Source organism: Branchiostoma lanceolatum, chromosome 1 (assembly GCF_035083965.1).
Source record: "Branchiostoma lanceolatum isolate klBraLanc5 chromosome 1, klBraLanc5.hap2, whole genome shotgun sequence".
NCBI classification, from domain to species: domain Eukaryota; kingdom Metazoa; phylum Chordata; class Leptocardii; order Amphioxiformes; family Branchiostomatidae; genus Branchiostoma; species Branchiostoma lanceolatum.
Genome location: NC_089722.1, coordinates 15,877,079 through 15,902,310, shown reverse-complemented (window position 1 = coordinate 15,902,310; position 25,232 = coordinate 15,877,079). Strand labels below are relative to the sequence as shown.

The following is a 25,232-nucleotide window of genomic DNA, read 5'->3' as shown; positions in this document are numbered from 1 at the left end:
ATCCGTAAATCGGCACTCGGTTATCCAGTGCTGAATGACCTCCGCACTGGGTAACCAGTACCGAATGACCGTTGAACTAGCCGGAACGCAAATCCGTACTGGAACCCGAGTACCGAGAGGCGTTCAGCTCTGGAACCCGAGTACCGAAACAAATTCAGTTTTGGACGTCCAGTGCTGACGAAGCTTCGGTATTGGAATAAAGCCGTTCCGTACTGGAATTCTTGTACGGAACTTCCTTCCGTACTGGGGGCCGAGTATCGGCGGCATTTTCTCCACGGGTTCCGTACTGGGCGCCCAGTAAGGAGCCGGTTACATCTGTATACTTGCTTTTTTGCACCAATCGCCTTGACTAGTGCTACATGTTTATATCAAAATGGGCCCGGCTTTAAGTGCCCCAATGACCTTTAACCTTTGAAACTGGAAACTCGCACACATATCACCTATCCCAGTTCATTTTCGGTGGGTAGAAATGAATTTAAATCTTGGGTCACTCTGAAATCTCACAAGAGAAATTTTTTTCACAACACTATGAAATTGTGCACTCAGTCTTACAGCCCCCCCGTTTCTTTGTTAGGAGAATGGTATGCTCCGAGTGAACTTTGGACCTACCACAGCTGAGCTGACCCCGGAAGTTCCCAGGAACTCGGAAACTTTCCTTTTGCTGGGAGATCGGAGGAGTTTATACTCAACTGTAGTGTTGAATCTGAGGGCAAAATGGATTTCTGATGTATAGGGGTAAGTTAAGTTTTTTTGGTTTTTTTGTTTGTTGAGGGATGGGGGGCCGAGTTTGGTGATACCAAGGGAAGTACAGGCTCACGTAGTGGGCTGGAAAATGGACTTTGATCTGACGATACTTCTAACCCTTCGCAATATTAAATAGCTTCAAATGTTGCTTTTGTCATTTCGACGACTGAGCTAAATCATTTGATGTCCATGTCCACAGAGAGCTTCTGATTCTTCTTGCTGTCAATTGAAGTGGCAAAAACAAAGCTCTAGTGGTGAAAATGGCTGGCGAGCCTCAAGCACTTGGACTTGGGAGCCAACTTGGTGAAAAATACAGGTGTGTTCCTAAATTGTTAGGTTGCAAATGTCAAATATTCAATAGCTATGAGATCGAACTCATCGCTGATCATCACTGTGTTTATGTGATACATGAGGCAGAGAGAAGTAGTGCCATGACTGCTTTTCTAATGTTTTATGAAATACATTCTGGTTTCATGTTTACATGTACATGTATTTATTGTTTGATTTACTGTTAATTGAACAATATGTTAGGGTAAACCATCTCTTTATAACAGATATGTAACTGTTGATCAAGTATATTTCTTGAAATATTTCCATATAGCAGACATACATGCTGTTACAGTAAGTGATTATAGATACTATAAATATGTTTTATAGAGCTTTACTTGGTCTAGCATATTTCAACAAACTTCCCAACTTATCATTGCCTGTACCCGTCAAATCTTGCTTGAGTTTTTATTGCTTCCTATTGTTACTTTTGCAACAGTCCCACGTATGAAGACCACTTCCAAGCGGGACAAAGTACCCTTAGAGAGGGGGAGTTTGATCGAGCTGAGAAACACTTTGCCTCTGCCCTTAAACTTGTCCATCATCAGTTTACCAACCCTCAGACAGTCGCAGCCCTTCATGCCCTTGGCAGTGTGTACCACGCACGAGTTAAAGAAGCTCTCAGTCAACTTACTAACACGAGTGATATAGAAAGCAATGAAGCAACATCAATAGAACATCATCTCGCTACCTCTGAGATTGTAGCAAGTGCTAAGCAAGATGAAAGCATGTATGTATGCTTAGAGGATGAAGAAAAGGAAACGGAAGATTCAAAATTCCAAGAGCTAAGTCTTGCTGACATAGAACAGGTAGGCACGTGGGCAGTCAACGCTGTTGCGCTCTACAATTCTGCAATCGTGCGATCAAAGCAAGAGGAGGAGAAGAAGGAAATCCGGACCAGCATACGGAATCTTGAAACGCTTTTCCTTCAGTGTCTTGTCGGAAGACAGAAAGAGGTACTAGTACACAGTACTAGTAGAGTATTTGACTCCAAGGCAGAACTGCAACGGATTCGTGAAGAGTGTCAAGAGAAGCTTGATGATCTTGACGTCATACCGTATGACAAAGAACATGAACTTGACAGGGCTGAGGCTATCAGGAGCATCTACAGAAAGGTTGCTGCTGACATCTCAGGTATGGTGCAGACATTTTGGGTAATGATTTTTGATAAAATACTGTTCCTGTTCATTCTCATAATGGATCTAGTTAGTTAGTCAGGCATTTCTTTTGCTAATGTAACATGACCAATTAACGTCCGATTTATTCAAAACGTTATTTATCTTAAAACCGCGCGGACAGGGCTGAATATTAAACCAATGGGCAGAAATATCAGCTCTTCTAACGAAAAATGCATGGTCTGTAAGTTTTTCTCCGCCTATTTAACGCCGTGCGAGCATGTATTTATACAGGGGTATATGATGCATAATTGTGCTAGGCTTACCCATTATCGTCCACTTCAGTCTTTTCCCTTCTAGCGCTATGCTTGAAGAACATAGACCAGAAAAAATGCACAGTAACTGTCGAAAGTAGTCTACAGACACATGACAGGAAAGTCACTATGTTCGCGATGGAAGAAAACAATGCAAAAGATACTAGCTATCGTGTAAGTTAGAAAAACATGATAAAGTACGCAGTGTCAAATTACATATGAAATACGTCATGCATGACGCTTCCGTGCAACTTGTTGTTACTGGTTCAGGAGTTTATTCTGTTATGTCCCTGGATGTAAACCTTTTTCATTGTTTTGTATAAAAGAGAGAGATGGCTAAGGATCATACTTATGACGTTCTTTGTTGCTCATGAGAACGGGCTTTGACATAATATACCGCGACATGTGGACATGACCCAAACTGGACGTAAACTGCTCCTGCAAGTAAATAGGTCATGTTACGTTACATATTATGGCTTCAGTCCTGTGACGACAAAGTAAAAATGAGGTTTCTGTATGTGTAAAGGTCTGATCCAGTCAATGGTGGAGGCATCAACCCAAGACTTGGGGGAGACTCCTTGCAAGTTTGCCATCATCGGTCTGGGGTCCCTGGCCAGGGAAGAGACCACGCCTTACTCTGACTTTGAGTTCGCAATCTTGCTTGAGGAGGGAGGAGACAGCGAGGAGAACCGTCAGTACTTCAGAAACCTGACAAGACTTCTTCATTTAAAGGTTATCAGTCTTAGTTTGTTTCAATCATACATTGTAGTTTCACATCAGAGTTGTTGCAATGACTCACAGAGTTCAACGTTGTTCATAATCTTTGTACATTCAGAAAATATGTTTGAACCGCTTGCAAGGGTTTGAGGGGAATGGCTTTTAGTGATTAATGTTTATCAAACAGAATATCCTTGATGTTCTTAAATGTATACAGCCGATGTCTAACATGTATAAATATCTTACTGTAGGTGCTTGATATTGGTGAAACTATTCTTCCGGCAGTGGCTATATCATCTTTGAATGACTTCTACTCAGGTAACCTCCATTAACATTATTCCGCCGAGTACCAAAAATCCGCCACTTTGCAAATGAAGTGGCCTGGGTTTGAGGGATCTCTAGTGGAGCACCCCCTAGGTATGCACAGTTTAGATAGGAGTTCATTATACTGGGGGACGTTGGGTTGGAGATCTGTTTAGACATCTTTTCAGGGTGGCAGAACTATGTACCTTGGTGGAATATGTTATAATAAAGGTTTCCAAAATTGTATCCATTTGTCTCCCTGGTGGGTAGACTGATAAGATATTGCTGAAAACACCACACTATACTCTGCCTTCTGTATTCTTCATGTAGATCTATGTCAAAATTTATATTCTCTTGAGTACTTCACTAAGAAATCTTTGTTGCACATACAGATGACCCTGAAGGTGATTGGTTCTATGACATTGGACCCCGAGGGTTTGCCTTTGATGGTGCCATGCCTGGTGCTTCCAAAACTCCACTTGGTCGGCCAGAAGTTCCTGGGAAGCCAGCACTTGAACTAATCAGGTAACGTTACATGATATATTTTACAAAATGAATCAGTCTTAGCCGTAACATTATATATGATCTGCAGTTTCAAGACCTCAAAAACTAAATTTAGATGTATACAGTATCTTATTCCGATAGGAATGCAAGACTGTATACTGTGATTGTGATCTTGAATTTAAACAAATGTAAACAAATGTATACTTATAGGTCAACACCAAAAACAAAAGAACATGTAAATAATGTTAAAATTCAAATATATCATTTGGGAGTATTTCAGAACATGATGAGTTGTAATGCAATTCAAGTAAAGATGTTTTTTCATGCATTGCTTCATTCCTTTTCTTGTATATTCTCAGGACTCCAAAGAACATGGCAAGTCTGCAAACCTCAGCTAATGCTGAAAAATATGGCTTCCATGTTGATGACGTGCTTCGAACTGTGGCGTATGTAGCTGGAGATAGAAAGCTGGTGGAAGAGTATGAAAGCCTTGTACAGCAAATCCTTCTCACTAGGAACCCTTCTGCACACCACAAACCATCTCTAGAGATAAGTTCCAATAAGGAAGAGTCTGCAAGGTTAGAATCCCAATCATTTGAGCCAGAGCCGCAGACATTGGGTCTCAAACGAGCTATAACATTCCTAGAGGAGATTCTTCAGTCTTACAGGACTACTTTAAAAGAGGATGAAGACGGAAAGCTTTTCCAGGTCAAGAAAGAAATCTACCGCCTCCCCAGTATGGTCGTGAATGGCTTGGGACTTTTCTACGCTCTGGAGGCAAAGACAGCCTGGGACATCATTGAAGAGATGGCTGATAAGGGCCTTCTCACCAAGGGGGCGTCACAGAATCTTAAGGTGGCAGTCAGCATTGCAACAGAGCTACGACTCCGCACTTATCTCTCAAACAACAGCCAGAGTGATGACATCACTCCCATGAAATGGATACATCATCAGGTGAAAGATGAGACAGGAACAGAAGAGACCTCTAGTCGAGTGGTTCGTGAACTTACCAACGTCCTCCCAACAAACGTTGTAGTGCGTTTCTTCCAGACCATGCTACCCCTCGAAAAAGCAATGTCTGGTCTTGTACAGGAACCTGAAAGTGAGGATAAGGATCCAACAGCCGATGCAACAACACGTCCAAGCTTGTCAGAAGATTGTTTGCTAGACACCAGCTCTAGGACCAAGTCTCTTATCCTTCTACGTCTATCACAGTACCAGGAAGTCATCTCCTCTCTTGAGGAAGAAATTCAACAGGTAGAGATGCCTTGCCAAGCACAGGATCCGGACATGACACGTCATCTGGGGGTATGTCATTACAACCTAGGCAATGCCTACAGAGGTATGGGGGATCTGCATGAAGCAAAGGAACATTACCAGGAAGCCCTTGTGTTGTGGAGACAGGATGTACATTCTAGAGGTGTCATGGAATACATAGCCCATGCTCTGCATGCTCTTGGACACATTTACCACGTGTTCAACAACTTTGATCAGGCAGTTCAAGCTTATGGAGAAGCCCTCAAGTTAAGAAAACATCTCTACGGAAAAGATGGTTCAGATAACCATCCCTTCATCTCTGACACTCTCCATGGCATGGCTTTGATATGCAGGGACACGGGTGACTACCAAGAGGCACTCAATCTCGGAAACCAAGCTTTAAGAGCAGCACAGGAAATGTACGGCCAGCACAGGGCTCATTCTGACACTGCGACCTTTCTCTCTGGCTTAGGAAGCATTCATCGCGAGATGGCAAACTTCAACCAGGCTAGGAAATGCTTTCAAGAGGCTTTGAGAATGCTGAAATCTGTTTTGGGGGAGAATGTTGCTCACCCTAAAATAGCTACAGCACTGACTGCCCTTGCAAATGTAAATGGGCAATCCCAGGGGTTCAATCTTGACTGTCTCTCCAAATACTTCCAGGCTCTTCAGATATATCACGTTCTTCATGGTAAGGAAGGAAAGACCCATGAAACTGCCATGACTTTACACAATATTGGCAACTGTTTGGATGATTTGGGTCACCTGCAAGATGCAGAAAAATATCACCGAGACTCATTAGATATGTTCCTGCACCTGTATGGAAGTGCCGATAATTTGGGAGTGGCAGATGCATATAGCGACCTTGGCCGTACTCTCCTACAAGAAGGAAAGAGTGAAGATGCACTCGAGATGATGGAAAAGGCACTGCAGATGAGACAAGCTGTCTTCCAAGGTAAGACATTATATATATCACTTAACTGGACTAGTTGGATTTACTAGATGAGTATGTAGTGATAGTGTTCAGCACCAAGGATGGGGCTGGACTTTGCAATCTGATAGTTTAGTATTTTTTGTGATGTTGTTCTTTATAGGATTGACATCCTTTTTAGAAAGCAGTGTTATACAAATTCTGTATTTTTATTTCATCTAATTCATCTTAACTCTTAGACAATTGTTTGCTATTGTTTGCTATTTTGCTATATCTAACATGTTCATTGATTTCTGGCAATTTAGCCTATATGATAGAAAAAATTCCTTTCTATGTTGTATAGGTAGGGAGGCTCCAGAAATTGTCAGTTCTATTGCCAACCTGGGATGTGCTCACTGGAAATTGGGCAATATTGACAAGGCCACTCAGTACACAGAAGAAGCAATGGCCATGGCAACAAGCCTTCACAGAGCCAGTGAACTACACCCAAGCATCATTGTACCAATGCAGACACTCGGTGTGGTTTACATGGACAGGAAAGAGTTCCTAGCAGCAAGGGACCTGTTTGAGAAAGTCCTAGAAATGGAACAAACACTATACAGGTAAAATACATGCTTAGTTTACATATTGGTAAAAATGATGGACTTTATTTGAGTTTTGTTTGTTCTCAATTAATATATTGCCTAAACAGTTCTGAATTACTGATTCGGTGATATCGACAGTGCTTTAACCTTGATGGTGTTCAGTACCAAGGACAGGGATAGTTGTGTATGTAGTGATAGTGTTCAGTATTAAGGACAGGGATAGTTGTGTATGTAGTGATAGTGTTCAGCACCAAGGACAGGACTAGTTGTGTCTGGAGTGATAGTGTTCAGCATCAAGGACAGGGATAGTTGTGAATGCATTGATAGTGTTCAACACCAAGCCTAGTTGTGTTGATGGTGTTCAGCACCAAGGACAGGGTTAGTCGTGTACATATTGATAGTGATTAGTACCAAGGAGAGTTAGTTGTTTTCATTTTGAGTGTTCAGTACCAAGGACAGGGTTAGTCATGTACATATTGATAGTGATTAGTACCAAGGAGAGTTAGTTGTTTTCGTTTTGAGTGTTCAGCACAAAGGACAGGGTTAGTCATGTACATATTGACACTGATCAGTACCAATGATGGTTAGTTGACAGGACTAGTCTCGTACATATTGATAGTGATCAGTATTACTGAGAGTTAGTTGGTTTAGTATTGAGTGTTCAGCACCAAGGACAGGGTTAGTCGTGTACATATTGATAGTGATCAGTACCAATGATGGTTAGTTGTTTTCGTTTTGAGTGTTCAGTACCAAGCACAGGGTTAGTTGTGTACATATTGATAGTGATTAGTACCAAGGAAAGTAAGTTGCTTTCGTTTTGAGTGATCAGCACCAAGGACCAGTTAGTTGTGTACATATTGATACTGATCAGTACCAAGGACAGGCTTCCCACTTCTTGGCTTTCTTGTTACACTCCAGCGAACCGCATCCCTTAGTGGCCCTGACGTTGTGCAACCTGGGTGTGGTTCATACTGAGCTGCTGGACCACAGGACAGCCCTGCATTATCTTCAGCGTGCTGAGAAGATCTCAGAAGATGTGTTTGGAGAAGACACACCACATCCACAGGTATGTAACAGTGTTCTGTTCTATAAACTTTTGTAAAACGTATTCTTATCGGGATGTTGATTTCTTCTGCAGATGTTTTCAAATCAGCAATTTTTCAAATGCAACTGACACATGTTTTAATTCAAGATTATAATTTTCGAAAGCTGTTGAGGCAAGATGATCATCCATTCATTTTCATTCAGTTCTGTTCATGGATGCGGTTAACACTGATCTGCTAGACCAGTACATTGCATTGCAAAAGGTTTAAAAGTGTACCTTTACTTATAGGTAGCATTGATATTAAACAACATGGGCATCACTTACAAGGAGATGGGGGACATTTCTAAGGCAAGAGAATATCTCACGCGTTCTCTTGATATGCGGCTAGCTATCTACGGAGAAGACACCCCCCATCCCGACATTGGTGCAACCCTGTGTAACCTGGGCAACCTCATGTCAACACTTGGGGAAATGACCACGGCTGCCACATATTTCGAGAAAGCCTTGAAGATGTTCCGCGGTAGCTATGGCAACAAGAATCATCCGTCCATAGCAGGTGCACTGGACAATCTGGGTATCGTCTTTGTTACGAAGGGAGATTACCATGAAAGTTTGAAATACCACAGGGAGGCTCTGGAGATGAAACAACAACTCTATGGAGACAGGCCAAATGCTTCGATTGCTCAGACACTTCACAACCTGGCAAATACCTACAAGTCCATGGGAGAACATAAAACAGCCTTAGGCCTGTATCAACAGTCTTTGGACATCTATGAAGATGTGCACGGAGAAGGAACGCCGCATCCAAAAGTTGCACAAGGTTTGGTTGGCGTTGGAAACCAGTACGTCAACCTTGGAAAGCATCGGGAAGGTCTTCAGCTGCTTCAAAAAGCATTGAAGATGTCAGAGGAATTCTATGGGGTTAACACACTACACCCAGACGTAGCCAGTTGTCTCAACAATGTCGCTTTTGCACACGGCAAGCTGAAAGAGTTTGACTCTGCCATACAATGCTATCTAAGAGCACTGGAGGTTTGGAGAAAACTATACGGAAACGAACACCCCAATGTGGCAATGACTTTGAATAATCTTGGTTCACAATACTTTTCTGCTGGTGACGCCACACGTGCTATGACACATTATGAAGAAGCGATAAAGATCTATCAGCTGTCTCCATGTAATCCTCAAGCACATCTGGCTCTCTTCAACTTTGCTAGACTTTGTCTTCAGCAAGGGAACAAGGTCAAAGCCTTGGAGAACTACATCAAAGGTAAGACGTTTTACTTTTTTGTTGGAAAAAAGTTTTATGGAAGGAAATCTAGCTGGAACAGAACTGACTTTGAATGTGTACTCCTATTTCCATTGAATGAACTGTGATGGTTTCTACAGGTCAGTAGAGTTTGGTTTACATGAATATACAAGTTCCATTGTATTTGATATCCTGTATGATAAACTTAGATATGTGTATGAAGTGTTCTGATTGCCAATAAAACACTAGTACTCTTAAAGATGAGGCTAATTCAGTTGTTTAGATTTTACGTTTAACTTAGCAATATAAGGTCAATTGTGCTTTATCAAATAATTTTGATATACTAGTAAGCTGATGATCACCTTATTCATTTCTTCACCAAACAGGCATAGATGCACTTCATTTACTGCCTTGTGAAGTGTCACTCCACCCAGAGCTAGTCACTGGTCTAAATTCTGCTGCACAGATTCTGCTGGATGGTAAAAGTTACAAGGAGGCAGCAAAGTACTGGGAAAAAGCCCTGGCGGCATGTTCCCAGATGAGAACAGCTCCAAGTGTGGATGTGGGGATGATACAGTTCAACTTAGCCAGGTAGGTGTGTGCTGATGGCCAGTTTATAATCACCCCGACCAATCGATCACTTTGAAACTCAGATTCGAATCAGCCATGACCCGACAAATTGCTTTCAAAGTTGCCTTAATGACTTAATCTGACAAAAACAAACTGGAAGATGTCAGCTTTTAAAAGATTTTTTTCAGATTTACAATCTTGGCACGTTTAAAAAAAATAGTTTCTATTACTTTTCTTTAAACGTTCGATCGCGGTTACTTTCTATCACTTCCAAAGTGCCAAAATTGTCAATCTGAAAACATTTTTTAGAAGCTGACACCTTCCAGCATCTCACTGGTGAGTTTTTTTTTGCCAGATCTAAAGAAAACTAAGAAGCAATTCGTCGGGTCATGGGTGATTTGAATCTGAGTTTCAAAGTGATAGATTGGTTGGGGTGATTATGCAGAAACCCCAATCATTCAGATGCTATGATTGCCACTGTGCCAGTAGACTGAATTGACACTATTTTGATCAGGCTGTTCCCCATATCCAGATTTTTTCTGTCACCTTTGCATTATACCTATTCTCACCTTCTTGGTTTAGCCTATTGGTAATTCTTTTCACAAACCAGACACGTCAATTCTGTCTGTAACTAGATGGCAAAGTGTCCGTAGTTTTTGTCCGTCACTTAGCAACAAATCTCAGAGAAATGACATGTCAAGTGATAGACACGGGACAAAATCAGTTCTTATTATACACTGCCAGTAGAAACACTTTTGGTCTCAGTTGAGTTGTAGATATTATTCATGATTCAACGTACTTGTTACCTCAGGTGCTACAGTGAACTTGGAGATGTAGATGAGGAGTGTTCTCTCCATGAGCAGGCCCTACAGACACGGCTACAGCAGCACGGGGAGAACAGCACTGATGTAGGCCTATCCTTGCTACATATAGCCAAAGCACTACAGAAGGCAGGAAAATACCAGCTAGCTCTTACACACCTTCAACAGGTACCTCAGTGTTTGGTTTGCAATCTTAGTAATATCAACTTACATGTAGTATTCCTGGTAATCAAAGTTTCTGAATTGGCAACACACACAAGTACACACAAGTACACAACACACACACACATGTGCACACACACACACACACACAGAGGCACAGACATACATACACACACACACTCTCACAAGCACAGACACAAACACACGAAACAGGCACACACACACACTCACTCACTCACTCACTCACTCACTCACTCACTCACTCACTCACTCACTCACTCACTCACTCACTCACTCACTCACTCACTCACTCACACACACATACACACACACACACATACATGTATCCAAACACAGTTTTACTCACATGTACACAAAATTAGAATCTATTCAAGTCTTAAGTCAATAAAACTTTGAAATACTTGTAAGTTGTGAAATCCATTTTAATTAATTGCTAAATCCCGTATCGTCACTCATCACAGGCTGTGGATATCTTCAAAATGCTGGCAAAGACATCCCCTGATTCTAAGATGTTCCTGGCTGCTGTGTATAAGGCTATGCGAGACATATATCAATCCATGGGAGACCAGGGAAACACAGCTAAGTACCTGTCAGAGGTGATGAGGACCTTACAGTCTACCAACCAGGAGGTAGAGGATTCCATCTTTGGTAAGTTTGTAGTTTTGAGGCTTATAATATACGCAACGCCTTTAACCGTCCCTTATATATATATATATATATATATATATATATATATATATATATATATATATATATAAGGGACTTATACGCACCAACTCGTTGTTGCTAGCGTTGTACATGTATATGTATATATTTAGGCCACACCAATTTAATTTCTTGGTTAACGGATTTTTATTTTCAAAAAAAAAAAAAAATGTAAAAAAAAAAATTCATGAAAACAGAGGGCTGGCCCAGCCTTCTGTTTCCATTAATTTTTTTTCTTCTAAAAATTATTGAAAATTTTTGAAAATAAAAATCCGTTAACCAATAAATTAAACTGGTGTGGCCTTATATTCAGACTTGTTTTTTTGGGGTAATGTGCTTGACGCACCTTTTTCAGAAAAAGGCATTTCAGTCAGCAGTTACTGTAGATTTTCCTTAAACATTTGTAGACTTATTGGAGTTGTCTTTGCCATAATTGTTTTAAACAAGGATTTTTTTTTACAGAATTATGCAACGGCTTAGTACTCTTAAGTACTCTTACGTCTTACTATGATCAAGAGAGAGATCTTGTTTGTTGACCTTTGATTTGTTGACCTTGGAACAAGTTAACTTCAAAAATTCAAATTTCTTAAAGACGACCTGTCATTGGAGACAAAAAGTCTGTTGGAGAAGTTCCCAGGATTGAGACCTACTCTGAAGCAAGCAGCTACCACTGTGAAGGTAAGGCTGAATTGCCGCTGAATTCCTTAATATTTCATACTTGTTGTGTGCTAAATAAACATAATATAGAAAGGCTTAACCATTGCATTAAATGTATAAAATAAAAAAATAATAAAAAATAAAAAACTTAGGGGTGCAATGTCTTTATGTGAACGTACTGTCAATCATGAAAAAATAGAAAGCAGATACTGTAAATGCAGAAATTTTGACGGTGATTTTATGTTTGCATCTTTTGCGGTGAAGTCATTACTGCAAACTAAAAATCACCGCAAAAAGCCGTTCCACTGTGTGACTGTAGCAATACTATTGTTTCAAAGGCGAACTAAAAACCACTGCGAACAGTACATTTTCTCCCTACCGCTAAATTAAATGCGTGCGAACATTTCTGCATCTACAGTTATTCTGTTTGTAAGGTGCAAACTGACTTAGCAGGGATAGACTTAAAGCATGAAATGTTGATGCTAAGCAGTCTTTATCAAGATGAGCAGTATTGTTATCACCAGTCTTGTTTTCCTTCTAAGGAACCGGATACCACCGGTATGGTCTGTTATAATGGTCAAATATAATGAATGCCATTGAAAGTCTCACAGGCCGGCCATCGATTTAAAGTTTCAATAACTAGGTCAGGTTTATCTAAGTATTGAAACAGGTTTAATGTTTGCTATTCCATGATTAGATGCTGGAGTTTTGGAGAAATGCCAAAGACTTGAATGCAGCGGCACTCCTTGTATGGACTGATCTTGCGCTCCCGAGGAGAACCTTGTCTAAACCAGAGCTGAAGTTGTTTGCGCATTTCTTGGCAGACATCAGAACTGCAGAACAGTTCCACAGGTAGAACTATTTGATATATCTTTAAAAGAAAGAAAATATAAGATGCTAACATATCATGCAAGATAGGACTTTTGAAAAGGTAATTATAGTGTAAGCTCACATATAGGTTGTTACTTTTTTTCAGATCTTATTTGTATGTTGTATAAGTATGGTAGTTAAAGACTTCTAACCGCCACTAAAAGAAGCATTTTCGTTTGAATTGACATTTTCTAGCCAGGATATTGTACACTTTTTCATGCACTTTAAACCAATTGCTCTTTTAATTTGATGACATGTACTAATTTGATAACATTATCTTTTGTTTTCTTTTAAATACTTTTTCATGTTTTGGTATATCATATTTATGGTTTGATGTTTGTAAAGCTACATTAGGTTCATGGAGACTTCATACAATGACGTCATCAGCAATAAAGTAACCTTCCGTTGTCTGGCGACCTTTGGGGAGCTGTGTGTGTGCCTCGCGGACTGCAGCGCCCTCATGTGTCAACAACTTGTAACTGCAGGGATGGTGGCAGTGTTGTGTGAGTGGCTGGAGAACTTTCAGGAGCAATATGCACAGGACAAGGTCAGTTTTCTTTCATAATAGTTGTAAAAACGTAGCCTGGAACTAAGATGTAATATAAAGTAACACAGTTGTTTCTATGGCAATCATTGATTTTATATGTTAATTGTTCCTATCGTTAATTGTTGCTGGAACTAACGTAAGTTGTTTGCTTTGTGGTAACATACTACAGTCATTTTTAGAACGCTTTTTTCGTTACCTTTTGTTTATTTAGAACTTAGGAATTAACATTCTTTACGCATCCGAAAGTAAACTTCTCGTTGAAAAAGGGCAGTCGGATGGACGCCCGAAACGTCCGATTTTTATCAAAAATTATCCAGATGTAAAGTTTAAATCGTACTACTCTACAGTCATTACTGTTTTGTCCCTTTTTTAAGGACAGTGTTTCTAGAGCAATGTCCTTCTTCTGACATTTACATTTTACTTTCATTCTTATTGTATGGTCTGCCTAAAAGAGGACAAATATCAGAAATCATAAGGTACATTGTATGAATGTCCATTTATGATGTAGTTACACTTTGATAGTAGCTTGTATTTTGGTAGGCTTGGGAAGCGTAAATAGTCAACTTAGTTGCTGAGGAGTTATATTGATGTAATGTTTATCCTTCCGGTGCTTTCCAGAGCCGATCCACTTTGGTGACATATGCCATCCACACCATCCACAACTGCTGTAAGGTCCCTGACGTTAGAGCTGTACTGAAGGGCCAAACCATCATCTACTTGCTGGCTCCTTATTTGAAGGTACACGACATAGTGTACATAATGCAATCTGGGTGGTGGGAAAATTAAAGCTATTATCATGCATGCAGATGATTGGTTGTTTGATTGATGTGTGTGGGTTTGCTAGATTCAATGACCTAATTGTTAAGGCACTGGTGTATTTGCCTTACATTCTGTTGGTCGTGAGTTTGATCCCTGCCAAGTCATATATTAGGACTTTTAAAGAATGGTACATGCTGCTTTCATATGGAAAGAGTATGGTAGTTAAACACACACCACTATACCAGTGTACTACCGAGGGCTTGCTGCAGTGATTGTACAAAGTGATGTGTTCTAGACCTACAGAATTCAAGATGGACGCCACCCTATATGCATCTTTTGGTGCAGGATGGAATTTCACTGATGCGTGTAAATTTAGCCTCTGTTGCAGGCTCCCTCTGCCTGTTTTCTTAACTTCAGACTAGCTGTTACAGGCTGGATAGGGACCCACAAGAAGAAAAATATGTAATATCAAAGAAAATGGTGTTAAAATTAAAAAAGAATGAGCCAGAGGTAGCTTGCAATCGGTAGGCTATGTAGATGCGGATCACTTCATGACATCTACATGTAACTTTTATGCTTTTTAATTTCAGATGGAAGCCACGAGCACCAGACTGGTAGCTCTCCTGGCCACCTCATACCTGTCTGATGATGATGAGACACCTCAGGTAGACACTGACACCATGGACTACATCATTGACATACTTGGAAAGGCTCTACAGGAAGATTCTAGATCATTTGAGGGGTACTCAGCCCTGGAGCTTGTTATGGGAATAGGTAAGATCTCTGTGAAATATCAGTAATACATCATGAAAGGAATATCATTAAACCAATGTTACGGTAGTAATGATGCAGTTACATTTGTTTTTAACAGTTTTGCATACACAATGAATGAGTGGTGTTAATTTTAGTAGCTTACACACCAGACCTTAAATTCAGCGATAGCTTACTTCCAATGCCATGGTCAGTGACAAAAAACTACTTTTATCATTATTAGTTTGATATTTAAAATCATCAATCCTCTGTGTCACTGCTTACACTTACTTCTTTGATATTAGTAAATCCATTTCAATCTTAAACACATTGACTATCAGTGTCTTTATATAATAGTGTTTGGTGCACACAGCTCACATAAAAGAAGGACATTTCCGTGCAGTGGTACAGACTTAGCATCTTTTCTCAATCTCTGATATACTACTACATGTCAAACATGTAATATGAGCTGCCTACATCACCACATCATTATAGGCACCCTGTGTGGGAACGCTGCAAACAGAGCAGCTTTCCTGGAGAGGTCAGCAGCAGCACTGGTTGAGAAACTGATGGAGGGAGGAGAAGAAGAAGAAGCCAAGGTAGCAACAAGCACCATCTGTAGACTCCTGGCCGACTGATGAAGAAATAGAAGACTTGTTGTTTGTGTCTCACTCATCAATTACTGGATTCCCCATACATTATTATATTGTCATACATATACTGTTATTGATGATATTTTGTAGATAGAATTGTAGGATAGATTAGCCTTGTAGTATTGTTGATTCAATGCCATACATTGTACCATGTATAACGTTACAATTGTTGAGCAATAAAGTTCATTAATTTATTCTGTTCTATTGAATAAAATCCAAGTTATCAAATAAGCAGATGTAATATCTATTCCATTCAATATTTATTACAAGATGTCATTTAAAGTTTTGGTCTGAGAATAACTAATAATATATGTAGTCATTCTGTTGTAGTCTTTGACACAATTAACATGAATATCAACTGTAACATGATAGAACAATGTTATATCAATGAATATTAACTGTAACATTGTAGAAACAGCAGCTTTGCATTTGAATGCTTTAAAAAAATAATGTTTTATATTTGGAAGACTACACTGTCTGTATACAAATTATAGAATTAAGTATGCTAAAGCTGTGTATACATATCATCTGTATGAAAACCGGGGTCAGTCTGATACAGTTGTTAAAGAAGTTAAAGATATGTCAGTTCCTGACTGTGAATATCAAAACCTTTTCCAAGAATAAAGTATACAGTAAGAAGAGCTTAGATTTATAATGCTTTATATGAAGAGCTGCTATTAGGACAACATTGGTATCAACGATGAATCAGACAGTTCCAGTAAGCATAGATTAATAAATAAATAGAAGCTATAGAAACTATGATTTATAGCATTTTAATGGTCCAATTTACATTTATTTCCTCAACATGTCCGACCAACGTCAAGTAACTCAATGGCCGCCTTACATCAACACGGTTTTGCTACGATAAAGGCGCTACAGGCGCAGCGGAACAAACAAGAACTGCACTACATGAATCTTTCCAATGATATTTTCCAGTGACTGTTTAAGAGCGACCTCCAGTGGTTACTAAGATAAATGCACTACGTTTATAAGCGCCTTCATACTAGCTACAGTCTGATTGGTTGACTGAATAGTTCTGCAGGAGAACAAATATATTTACCCCTAGGCATATTTGAGTTGTACTGTGATTGATTAGCCATTTATCAGCCACCAATCAGCCATTGGCTAGCTCATTGTCTATCACAATATAAATGTAGCTGTGCGGGAACGTACGGAATATTTCTTTTTATATATATATTATACTCGCGCAGAACAAACGTTAGTCCTTACAAATTGGTATATTTCAATAGACCAATCAGCATCCATCATACAATTGCGACAGCATTAACAAATCATTTATGAACATGATCAACAGAGGTCGCTTTTAGAGACCCGATGTAAAACTTCATTGACTAGTTTACCACGTTGCAGTTTTAATCTAACCCGCTATACCCTAGTGGCGTCCTTGTAAGGCAGCTTGCAAGCATGATGATTGTTATTAGATGGTTGACTTGACTTGAATGAACGGACGGAGCAAAATGACCAATCAACAACAACAACACACACTTATTACTCTCCAAGCAGAGATTGCATGGCTTGTCTTATACGTCTTTTTAGACGTTTTTATCGGGATTTCTATGTGACGGCCAAGGTATTGGATAGCGGACAAAAAGAAAACTTGACAAAATAGAAAGCCCGATAAAAACGTCTGAACAAGATGTCAAAAACAAGCCGAATGCTTAATAAAGGGGGATCTAGATATTTAGGCTTAGATTTAGAAAAATATGTTTTGTAACATCCAAATACGTACTAGTACTTTGGTAATACTTGATGTTTTACGTATATATCGTCGTGTCGTATGTTACAGTTGACAATATAATAGGGGGCATCAATAGCACGAGACGCCCTCCTGTACAGGTTAAGCTTACCAGGTTTTCCATTTAACAGTAGTCCCAATCGACTATTAGCAGTGACAAAGTGACCAAAAAATCTTAAAAGTTCCATTCTGACTGAAATATGGACGACCGCGACCCCAACAGCCTCTGATTCAAATTAGAACAGACTATCTCGTGCGAAGTGATGGATTGAACCAGGCTAACGCGTTCACTTAAGGTGGACCGGCGGTTCATTCAGGGATTTCCGGGGAAGCTAGACACCCATCTCCGAGTAATGAACGGGAATCTACCGGGAGCAAAGTTGGTAATAATCGTCTGTAAGCTTTCGGACTGGCTATTGAAGAGACTGATGAGGCCATGGTCGGTGATTTATGGAAATAGGTTCTCAGTCATATCGAGTCTTCACGGCGCTTATATATTTCTGGAAGTCTGTCCGAAATCGTCGGGTGCAACACATTCTATCATACTCATTCCTTCTCTCTCTCTCTCTCTCTCTCTCTCTCTCTGTCTGTCTCTCTCTCTCTCTCTCTCTCTCTTAAATGCATTCTTTATCATTTTTAATGTCCACTGTAAATTCCACAACATACCCTTATCATTTTAATGTCCAGCGTAGATTTCACGCCTTTTCTTTAATATATATCATTTTTCAATGCCCAGTGTAAATTTCACACCTATCCTTTATCATTGTTTATGTCCAGTGTAAATTCCGCACCTTTTATTGATAATATTTATGTCCAGTTAATTTCAGCATAAGCATAAGTAAATTTTACACCTTTTGTCATTCTTGCTTTCTTTCTCATTTTCAGCTTGGATCGCCATCTCCCTCCTTCTTTCTTCTCACAAGGTTCCGTGAGACCACCAACCCACCTGTAGACCTTATGGATTTCGTCGGCAATCCGAAATCTTCTTCTTTGATAGAGGTGTAATAACAAAATGGTTTTAAAGTAAAAGCCACCGTGCTAAAACTGAGCTGGTACCAAAAAAGGGTCACTATTTTATTACAACATCAAACAAATGTCAACCGAAACAGGCAATAAGAAACGCCAAGCTAGAAATGAAGTAGGTATCTTTTGTGGGCTTATGATGAATTGAAAGTGCCATCTTTACAATGTGCGAGAGAGCAACAAATTCTGTAACAGATGAAGAGTCTTGGAGCTGGGATGATGCTATAAGAAGCTTTCAGATCGAGGTGTTTGGGAATATTGGATATTAAGATCTAGGCACTGTTCTGCTGATGGCATGTAATAAATTCTCTAAATGAGATCTTTGAAACAAAGGTGAGAAGTCAAGCCGAATTTACGACTTGTGGATGAATGACGGATTAGAGTCGATGTGTTCACGCGTACAAGGCTCTTTGAGGTCCCCTGTAGGAGTAGTAAGTCTTTATGATACAACCCCTAATATTTGTATCTATTTTTTTAAATTTATTCGTTCAGCATGTACATACCAGGGTTGCCCAACTAGCCTGAGGCTATTACTAAGGGCTAACCCATGTGCGGCCATAGGACTGTAGGTTTTGAACCACTAACACCGGGAAGGACCCCTACTCTTTTCGATAAGTGCAGTGGGTTCTTAAACGTGCTCGAGGTGTGGCTCTCCTCAAACACGGGACCTCCATTTATAATTTAACGTCCTATCCGAGGGACGTCCCTAACCGAAGCTAGGTACTCATTTACACCTGAGTGAAATGAGGAACTTCGTGTAAAGTGCCATTCCCAAGGGCACAACATCGGGGCATTTTTGTATCTATTATCATATTTATGCAAAATAATGAGGACTTCGGCAACAAGGGAAACAAAGTCGTCATTCTTATCGTATTGTGAATAATTTTTCATCTAAAAATGAATGAATAAAAAGAATTCAACTCAAGATCTATATTCATTAGGTCTAAGATATTTTACGGATTTCGGCGTAGCGGCAGGCGGTTAAAACTTCAAAACGCTACAGTCGACGGAGATCCATTCTTGTACCATTTTTTTTATACCCCTGGTCAGCTGTTAATGTCGTCATTGTATTGTGAAATCTTGTTTATATCTTGAGGTCGTCTGTATTAGATATTATTTCATTACATTTTTATCGTCATTTCCTTCGTTTTCAACTTGTGTAACTTCGAGCAGGCGAGCTATATACTTTTCCCCTTTCTTTCTTGTTTTGCAAAACTTTGACAGAGTTTTAGAAAACTTGGTAATGGAAGGATTAGCACGACTACATCATTTATCGACTGGTACGCAACATTCCCCGTGTGGACACGGAGAATACATTCCCCACGGGAGCCGTCTCTTCGGTAGGCACGTCGCCATTCTACTGGTGTCAGTAGTTAAGCCGACCTCTCTCTACATTTCCTACCCTGAGTCTTAAACGCCTACAAAATCGTCTCCTAGTACGTGACACAGATCAGATCAGCCGCCACTCCCCGAACTGAGCAGAACTGGAGTCCCCACATACTCTCCATTCACGTGGCATCGTGTGGCGCAATCGGTAGGGTGTTTCGCCCACAACCGAGAGGTCCCGGGTTCGAAACCACCAATATGCCCCGATGTTGTGCCCTTGGGAAAGGCACTTAACACGATTTTCCTCACTTCACTCAGATGTAAATGAGTACCTAGCTTCGGATAGGACGTTAAATGGAGGTCCCATGTTTGAGGAGAGCAACACCGGTACCTCGAGCACGGTAGAGCCCTACATCGATGTATGACCACACATGGGTTCGCCCTAAGTAATGGCCTCCGGCTAGTTGGGCAAGCCTGGCATGTGCATGCTCAACCAATAAAAATAAATCCTCTCCATTCGTTTCATTTCTTCTTCAAACTTTTCTGAATTACAAAGTCAAAGCTGACTACTGTCAACCATAACGATCATTTGCGTTCTCCTTGTCTCTGCTTCATGAATTCATTATAGTTCTTATTAGTCCACTCTATTCTTACCTATTGTATTCCAAACTTTTGCATTTAGAAAACGTTTTCCTGCCTTTGGGACCCTCACGCTTGTACGCATATTCACGTGCGCCTGAGTTGCGTATTAACATTTTTTTTGCTTTAGGTAAAGTTTGCGGTGAAGACGTTTTTTTTGTTTTAACTTAACCGTTGTGCAGACTAGTTATCAAACCAAAGAAATGAATAATTCGGCCGCAAACTTTACCTAAACCAAAACATGTTGATACGCACCTTGCATATACGCTCAAGTGAGAGGCAGGCTTAGGAGGCATGTGACAACAAAATTCCCTCATCCCTTCGCCATCGGAACTATTTGTGCCGGGTAATTCGACCGAAAGATAAGTTGCTCCCTCCGATTTTCTTTCTCTCCACCGGAAAAGCCTTTTTATTCCCATCTCCTACTGCCATTATTCTGAATAACCTTATCAAAGCCCGGACATCTTTGCCGCAAAAGAGAAGCTTTCACCGCGCGAACCCAATTACTACCTGGAGCTTTTCGGGGTCTGCGAAAACAGCGAACATTTTCCCCACAGAGCGTGAAACTCATTCATCTTGGTTTAATGATTAGGTCCCAATATTTTGGAAAAAGGGGCCCCACCGGGTACTTCACGGGCTGTTTTTGGCCCTTTCGGACGTCACTCCTGCGTGGCCCCGTGGGATACCCTGTCGGGCTATTTTTGGGACCGGCCGGGACCCCGAATCATTTTAATCCGGCCTTAAAATCAACGCGGGACCCGAACCAATTGACGCCGTGAGGTAATCGTGCGAGCACCGGCAGGTACCCCCTGGTACCCAGCAGTCCACCGGGACAAATTTGTGGCTTCGGGGCTCGGCCGGGACTGCACCCCCAACCGGCACCGGTGCAATATAGTAGCATAAGCGGTATCAGTAACAAAATGTATTGTTAAAAGCTAGGGGCTGACCCCGTGGAAGTTTTTGATTATTATGTATGATCAGTCTGGAGCTTTTTCTTTCCTGTGGATTAAAATGATAAGGCGTTTCCGGTATTCACCGGAATGAAAACGCAAACATTTTGAAAATTTACGTACCGAACTAATAATTTCATTTAGTCTTGAGTTCCATGACCGCCCCCACACTTTTGTGGTCGCCCCGGGGATTTGGTTTCGCAATATCAGAAATAGGTCGGGCGTTACGTCAAAACAGAATCTTTGAAAGGATCACCGAATGGCCACACGTCCGTCTTATTACTTCCGTACTGCCGGCTAATTTTCCCAGCAGACAAATGGATTAAGATTGTTTTCTTCCAAAGTTGGCGTCGCCACTAGACTGGATGAATGGGTGACGCATGATGTTAGTAGTCAATCGAAGTAGAATGAAAAAAAAACAACATTTCTTGCGCAAAAGAATGAAACCCATTCTTTTTGCAGACGCAAATTGCTTTGATAGAGATAAGGAGCACCAGAAGTGAACAGAACTCTTTCCATCACATGACAGCACGTCGATCATACGTACACCAAGACGAAGGTTCAATTCTAATTCTTCTGTGAATGGGTCTGTGCAGCTGAAGGTAGAACAAGAGTTCGGAGACCTCATACCTCCATGAAATGGTTTGAGCCTTTGCATATCTATTATTCTATCTTGTCTCATTGATGATACAAATATGGCTGTAATACGCGTGATCTATTTCAAATGCTGATCTTCTCTACCAAAAGCACAAATATTGTATATGTGAAAGTCCTTTCTTCTGGCAGAATACCATATTTACATTTCATCATAAATCATACAAAAGGCATCGGTTTGAAAAAAAAAAGATTGTCTCTTGAATGTTCACCGTGAGAGTCGAGACATAAAGGTTTTCCTACCGCGTTTCACTAACAGAAATGTCTTTGGAAAGTGGCAACTACTCCAAGCTACTCTTAGCAACACTTCATTTGGAAGCACTGATGCCAATGCAAGGAGCTTCAAAACACAAAAGCTCCATGCTTATACTAGTCACTAGTTACAACCAACAGTTTGACTGCAGGCAGTTTAATATCAAGTAACTCATTTCCTAGGGAAAATCACGTCTTTAGTTACACTCCTAAAGCCCCCCCCTCTCACTGGACCCGCGGCACGCTGGCGTCGTTGCTGCGTCCTTAACTGGATTTGTGTTACGCTTGACTTTAAACTGGGAATATCATTCAGAACGTACAAGTATGGCCAAAAAGACAACAAAACACACAAAAAGATTCGTTTTTCGTCGATGAAATTCGTTGAGTGCTTTGTCAATTCGATCGGCCGCAGCGACGCCGCCAGCGTGCCGCGGGTCCAGTGAGAGTGGGGCTTAACAAGCCAACACACTAACGACATTTAGTCTCTAAAATACTAAATAATATATATGGAGAATAACATGCCAGAGTAATTAGCCTACCATAAAGTTACATATGTTGGATACCCAGTCTGGTAGATACTAACTGCAATGTACGTTGATGAAGGTTAGACATCCAGGTAATGACATGAGTATTGGAATTAAACCTGGTTCTCCAGTTCGCCCCTTTAGTCACTGACGATGCTGACTGAAACGTTTCAAAATTGTATCCAGTTGCTAGAGTAACTGTCATTTGGTGTATTACTACAATGTAGCCATCTCGTTGTAGATGATAGAGATAGATGAATCTGGCGTCTGGTTGGTCAGGAGGAAATGGACATGTCGACCGGAAATCAAGATGTTGATTACTTCTGTCCCAGCGGGCCTTGCGCGCTGATTACTACAAGTCATCCTAGCCTGTAGCCAGACCCGTGACTGTTGAACCAATCATCGGAACTGTCTACCCGGGAGGTGCGCTGGTTTCAACGCTTTCTGGAAACGTCTGGTGGTGATTTGTAAACTAAGGGCCCTGTCACACTTGTGCGTATATTCAAGTGCGCGCGAGTTGCGCATTAACATTTTTGGGGTTTAAGTAAGGTTTGCGGGGAAAAAGTTGTTTTCTACTTTGACTCACCGCTGTGCAGCCTGGTTATCGAACCTAAGAAATCACTTGTTCGGCTGCAAACTTAACCTAAACCAAAAACATGTTAATACGCAACTCATGCGGACTTGTATATACGCACAAGTGTGACAGGGGCTTAACAGAGCGCTCAACGAATTTAATCGATGAAAAGACATTATTCTTGTTACGCTTCGTGTTTTTTGTTGTCTTTTTAGTAATACTTTTCCTTTACATCTGATATTCCAATTGCGTAGTCAAGGGTTAAACAAATCCAATTTAGGTCGCAGCGAGATCGCATCGCAATCGCCGTCTAATGGAAGGGGTGGCAGGGGGGGGGGGTACATATCAGAGATTTGATAACCATTAATGTATGTGTACATGTAAGTAGGGACCTCTGGATCAATGGAGTGCATGGTAAGTTCACAATAAAGTATCGTTATCATTAAAGTATCGTTAAAGAGCTGTTTAAAGAGGCCACCAAATTCCATCCTAATTTCACCGCGTTTACAGACAAAAAGAAAACTACTAACCTCTTAACATCACAAAACCCACACATTATAGAAAAAGTGGGATCATTCGTCTTCCACTGTCTCGGAAAAAGAAGTCGAACCCAATAAGTTAGAATATAGTGTCAGAAGTTAAACAAGAGTTGTAGAATACTATATTGTTCACTGTTTGTCCGTTCGTTTCATGTTAAATGTATTTGGAATTAGCCTACGGGCAAGAACTTGCAATAAACTTTTGAATTAAAGGTATTTGTTAATTAATTGATTTTCGGCAGACTAAAAATTTTAATTTTTCCGGACGTCTAGGGTTGTCCCGAGGTGCTGACTAGTAGTGAGTCAAAAGTAAGTCAAGTCACACTTTTGTGTCAAAACCTTCCGCCTGTAACACAGCTGTTAGAGTTAATCATGTAACGTCAAGGTCACTGCGGAAAGTAGGGAATCATAACTTTTCCTCGGAATTTCCTAATAAGATACAACATACTGTGCAGCTGCTGTGCCATATTCAACTGTAGTAAATTTCTACAGTACAAAGACGGACATTTTATGACGGTTTGTAGTTTTTGTTTTGTTTCAAGCATCCACAGGATTAGTCCCTCCATGAGTTTGATGATTTCACAGTTTATGACAGTTAGATTTCTTACCTGTTGAGTACAAGAGGGACGAAGGGTTTTGGAGTGAATTTTGCCGAGTGCATAGTGGGATTGTGGTGACTTCAGGGGGTTCATAGTCCGGATGTCAATACGATATACCTATCCTTTTTCAGAGTTTGGATTCGTAGCTAAAAGAGGAGGTACTTACTACTTTATTTTTGTTAAATCTGTGAAGCTGAATAAGATTAAATTAAAAATACTTGTCGGATCTGTAGCACAGTCAAACCTGGATGTAGCATAAGCAACCACTCAAGGGACTGAGAAAAAATGGCTGCTGAGGACAGGCTGTTGTTTAGGAACGGGTGGGGTTAACTATGTAAAAATGGACGGGACTGTTTGATGTGGCTTGTGAGTAGCAGGTCGCCAGAACGTAAGCGTTTAAAGTCGTGCTGGCGTATTTAAGGTTAATATCTCGATTAGACAGAACGCTCAACGAAATTCTTAAATAAAACAAATATTTTTACGCCTTGTCTGTTTTATTTGTGATTTTTTTCCAGTCTTACTTTTATATTTTGTATGATATTTCAATTATAAAGTCAAGGGATACACAGATCGCGATCGCCGTCTGGGAGACTTAGCCACACTCAGAGCAATCTAGTCAATCACAAACTCATTTCCCAAGGAGACCGTGACCTTTAAGGGGTAGCAAGGATGACAAGAAGGACATAGTTGCCCTACAGCATGCTTCTTGTTCACGGGGTCATTCCACGTCAGTCAGGGAAATTGGACAAGTATATTTTGTCACAAGTTAGCGTTCCTTCGTACCAAGGCCT

General features: G+C 40.6%; 2 protein-coding genes across 2 annotated transcripts; both read left to right on the top strand.

Annotated features, from left to right (window-relative positions):
* The first annotated feature begins 584 nt into the window (after window positions 1-584).
* Window positions 585-11,078, top strand: LOC136444872 (uncharacterized). Its single transcript, XM_066442662.1, has 13 exons — window positions 585-735; window positions 944-1,060; window positions 1,511-2,205; window positions 3,027-3,232; window positions 3,469-3,535; window positions 3,913-4,045; window positions 4,384-6,236; window positions 6,556-6,814; window positions 7,715-7,862; window positions 8,130-9,111; window positions 9,477-9,681; window positions 10,472-10,649; window positions 11,073-11,078. Exons 2-13 carry the CDS (start codon window positions 1,005-1,007, stop codon window positions 11,076-11,078), a joined length of 4,788 nt encoding a protein of 1,595 aa, XP_066298759.1. The 5' UTR covers window positions 585-735; window positions 944-1,004.
* A 49-nt stretch (window positions 11,079-11,127) lies between these two features.
* Window positions 11,128-16,246, top strand: LOC136437411 (uncharacterized). The gene is made up of 7 exons (XM_066432016.1): window positions 11,128-11,312; window positions 11,962-12,047; window positions 12,724-12,878; window positions 13,242-13,443; window positions 14,062-14,181; window positions 14,793-14,976; window positions 15,448-16,246. The coding sequence occupies exons 1-7, from the start codon at window positions 11,144-11,146 to the stop codon at window positions 15,588-15,590; spliced, it is 1,059 nt and encodes a 352-aa protein (XP_066288113.1). The 5' UTR covers window positions 11,128-11,143; the 3' UTR covers window positions 15,591-16,246.
* The last annotated feature ends 8,986 nt before the right edge of the window (window positions 16,247-25,232 follow it).

Coding starts and splice junctions, on each gene's coding strand:
- LOC136444872 (XM_066442662.1), top strand. CDS start 1,005: ATGGCTGGCGAGCCTCAAGCACTTGGACTTGGGAGCCAACTTGGTGAA. Junction 3,233..3,468: donor CAAGACTTCTTCATTTAAAG/GTTATCAGTCTT, acceptor ATCTTACTGTAG/GTGCTTGATATTGGTGAAAC. Junction 7,863..8,129: donor AAGACACACCACATCCACAG/GTATGTAACAGT, acceptor CTTTACTTATAG/GTAGCATTGATATTAAACAA.
- LOC136437411 (XM_066432016.1), top strand. CDS start 11,144: ATGCTGGCAAAGACATCCCCTGATTCTAAGATGTTCCTGGCTGCTGTG. Junction 11,313..11,961: donor GGTAGAGGATTCCATCTTTG/GTAAGTTTGTAG, acceptor AATTTCTTAAAG/ACGACCTGTCATTGGAGACA. Junction 14,182..14,792: donor TGCTGGCTCCTTATTTGAAG/GTACACGACATA, acceptor TTTTAATTTCAG/ATGGAAGCCACGAGCACCAG.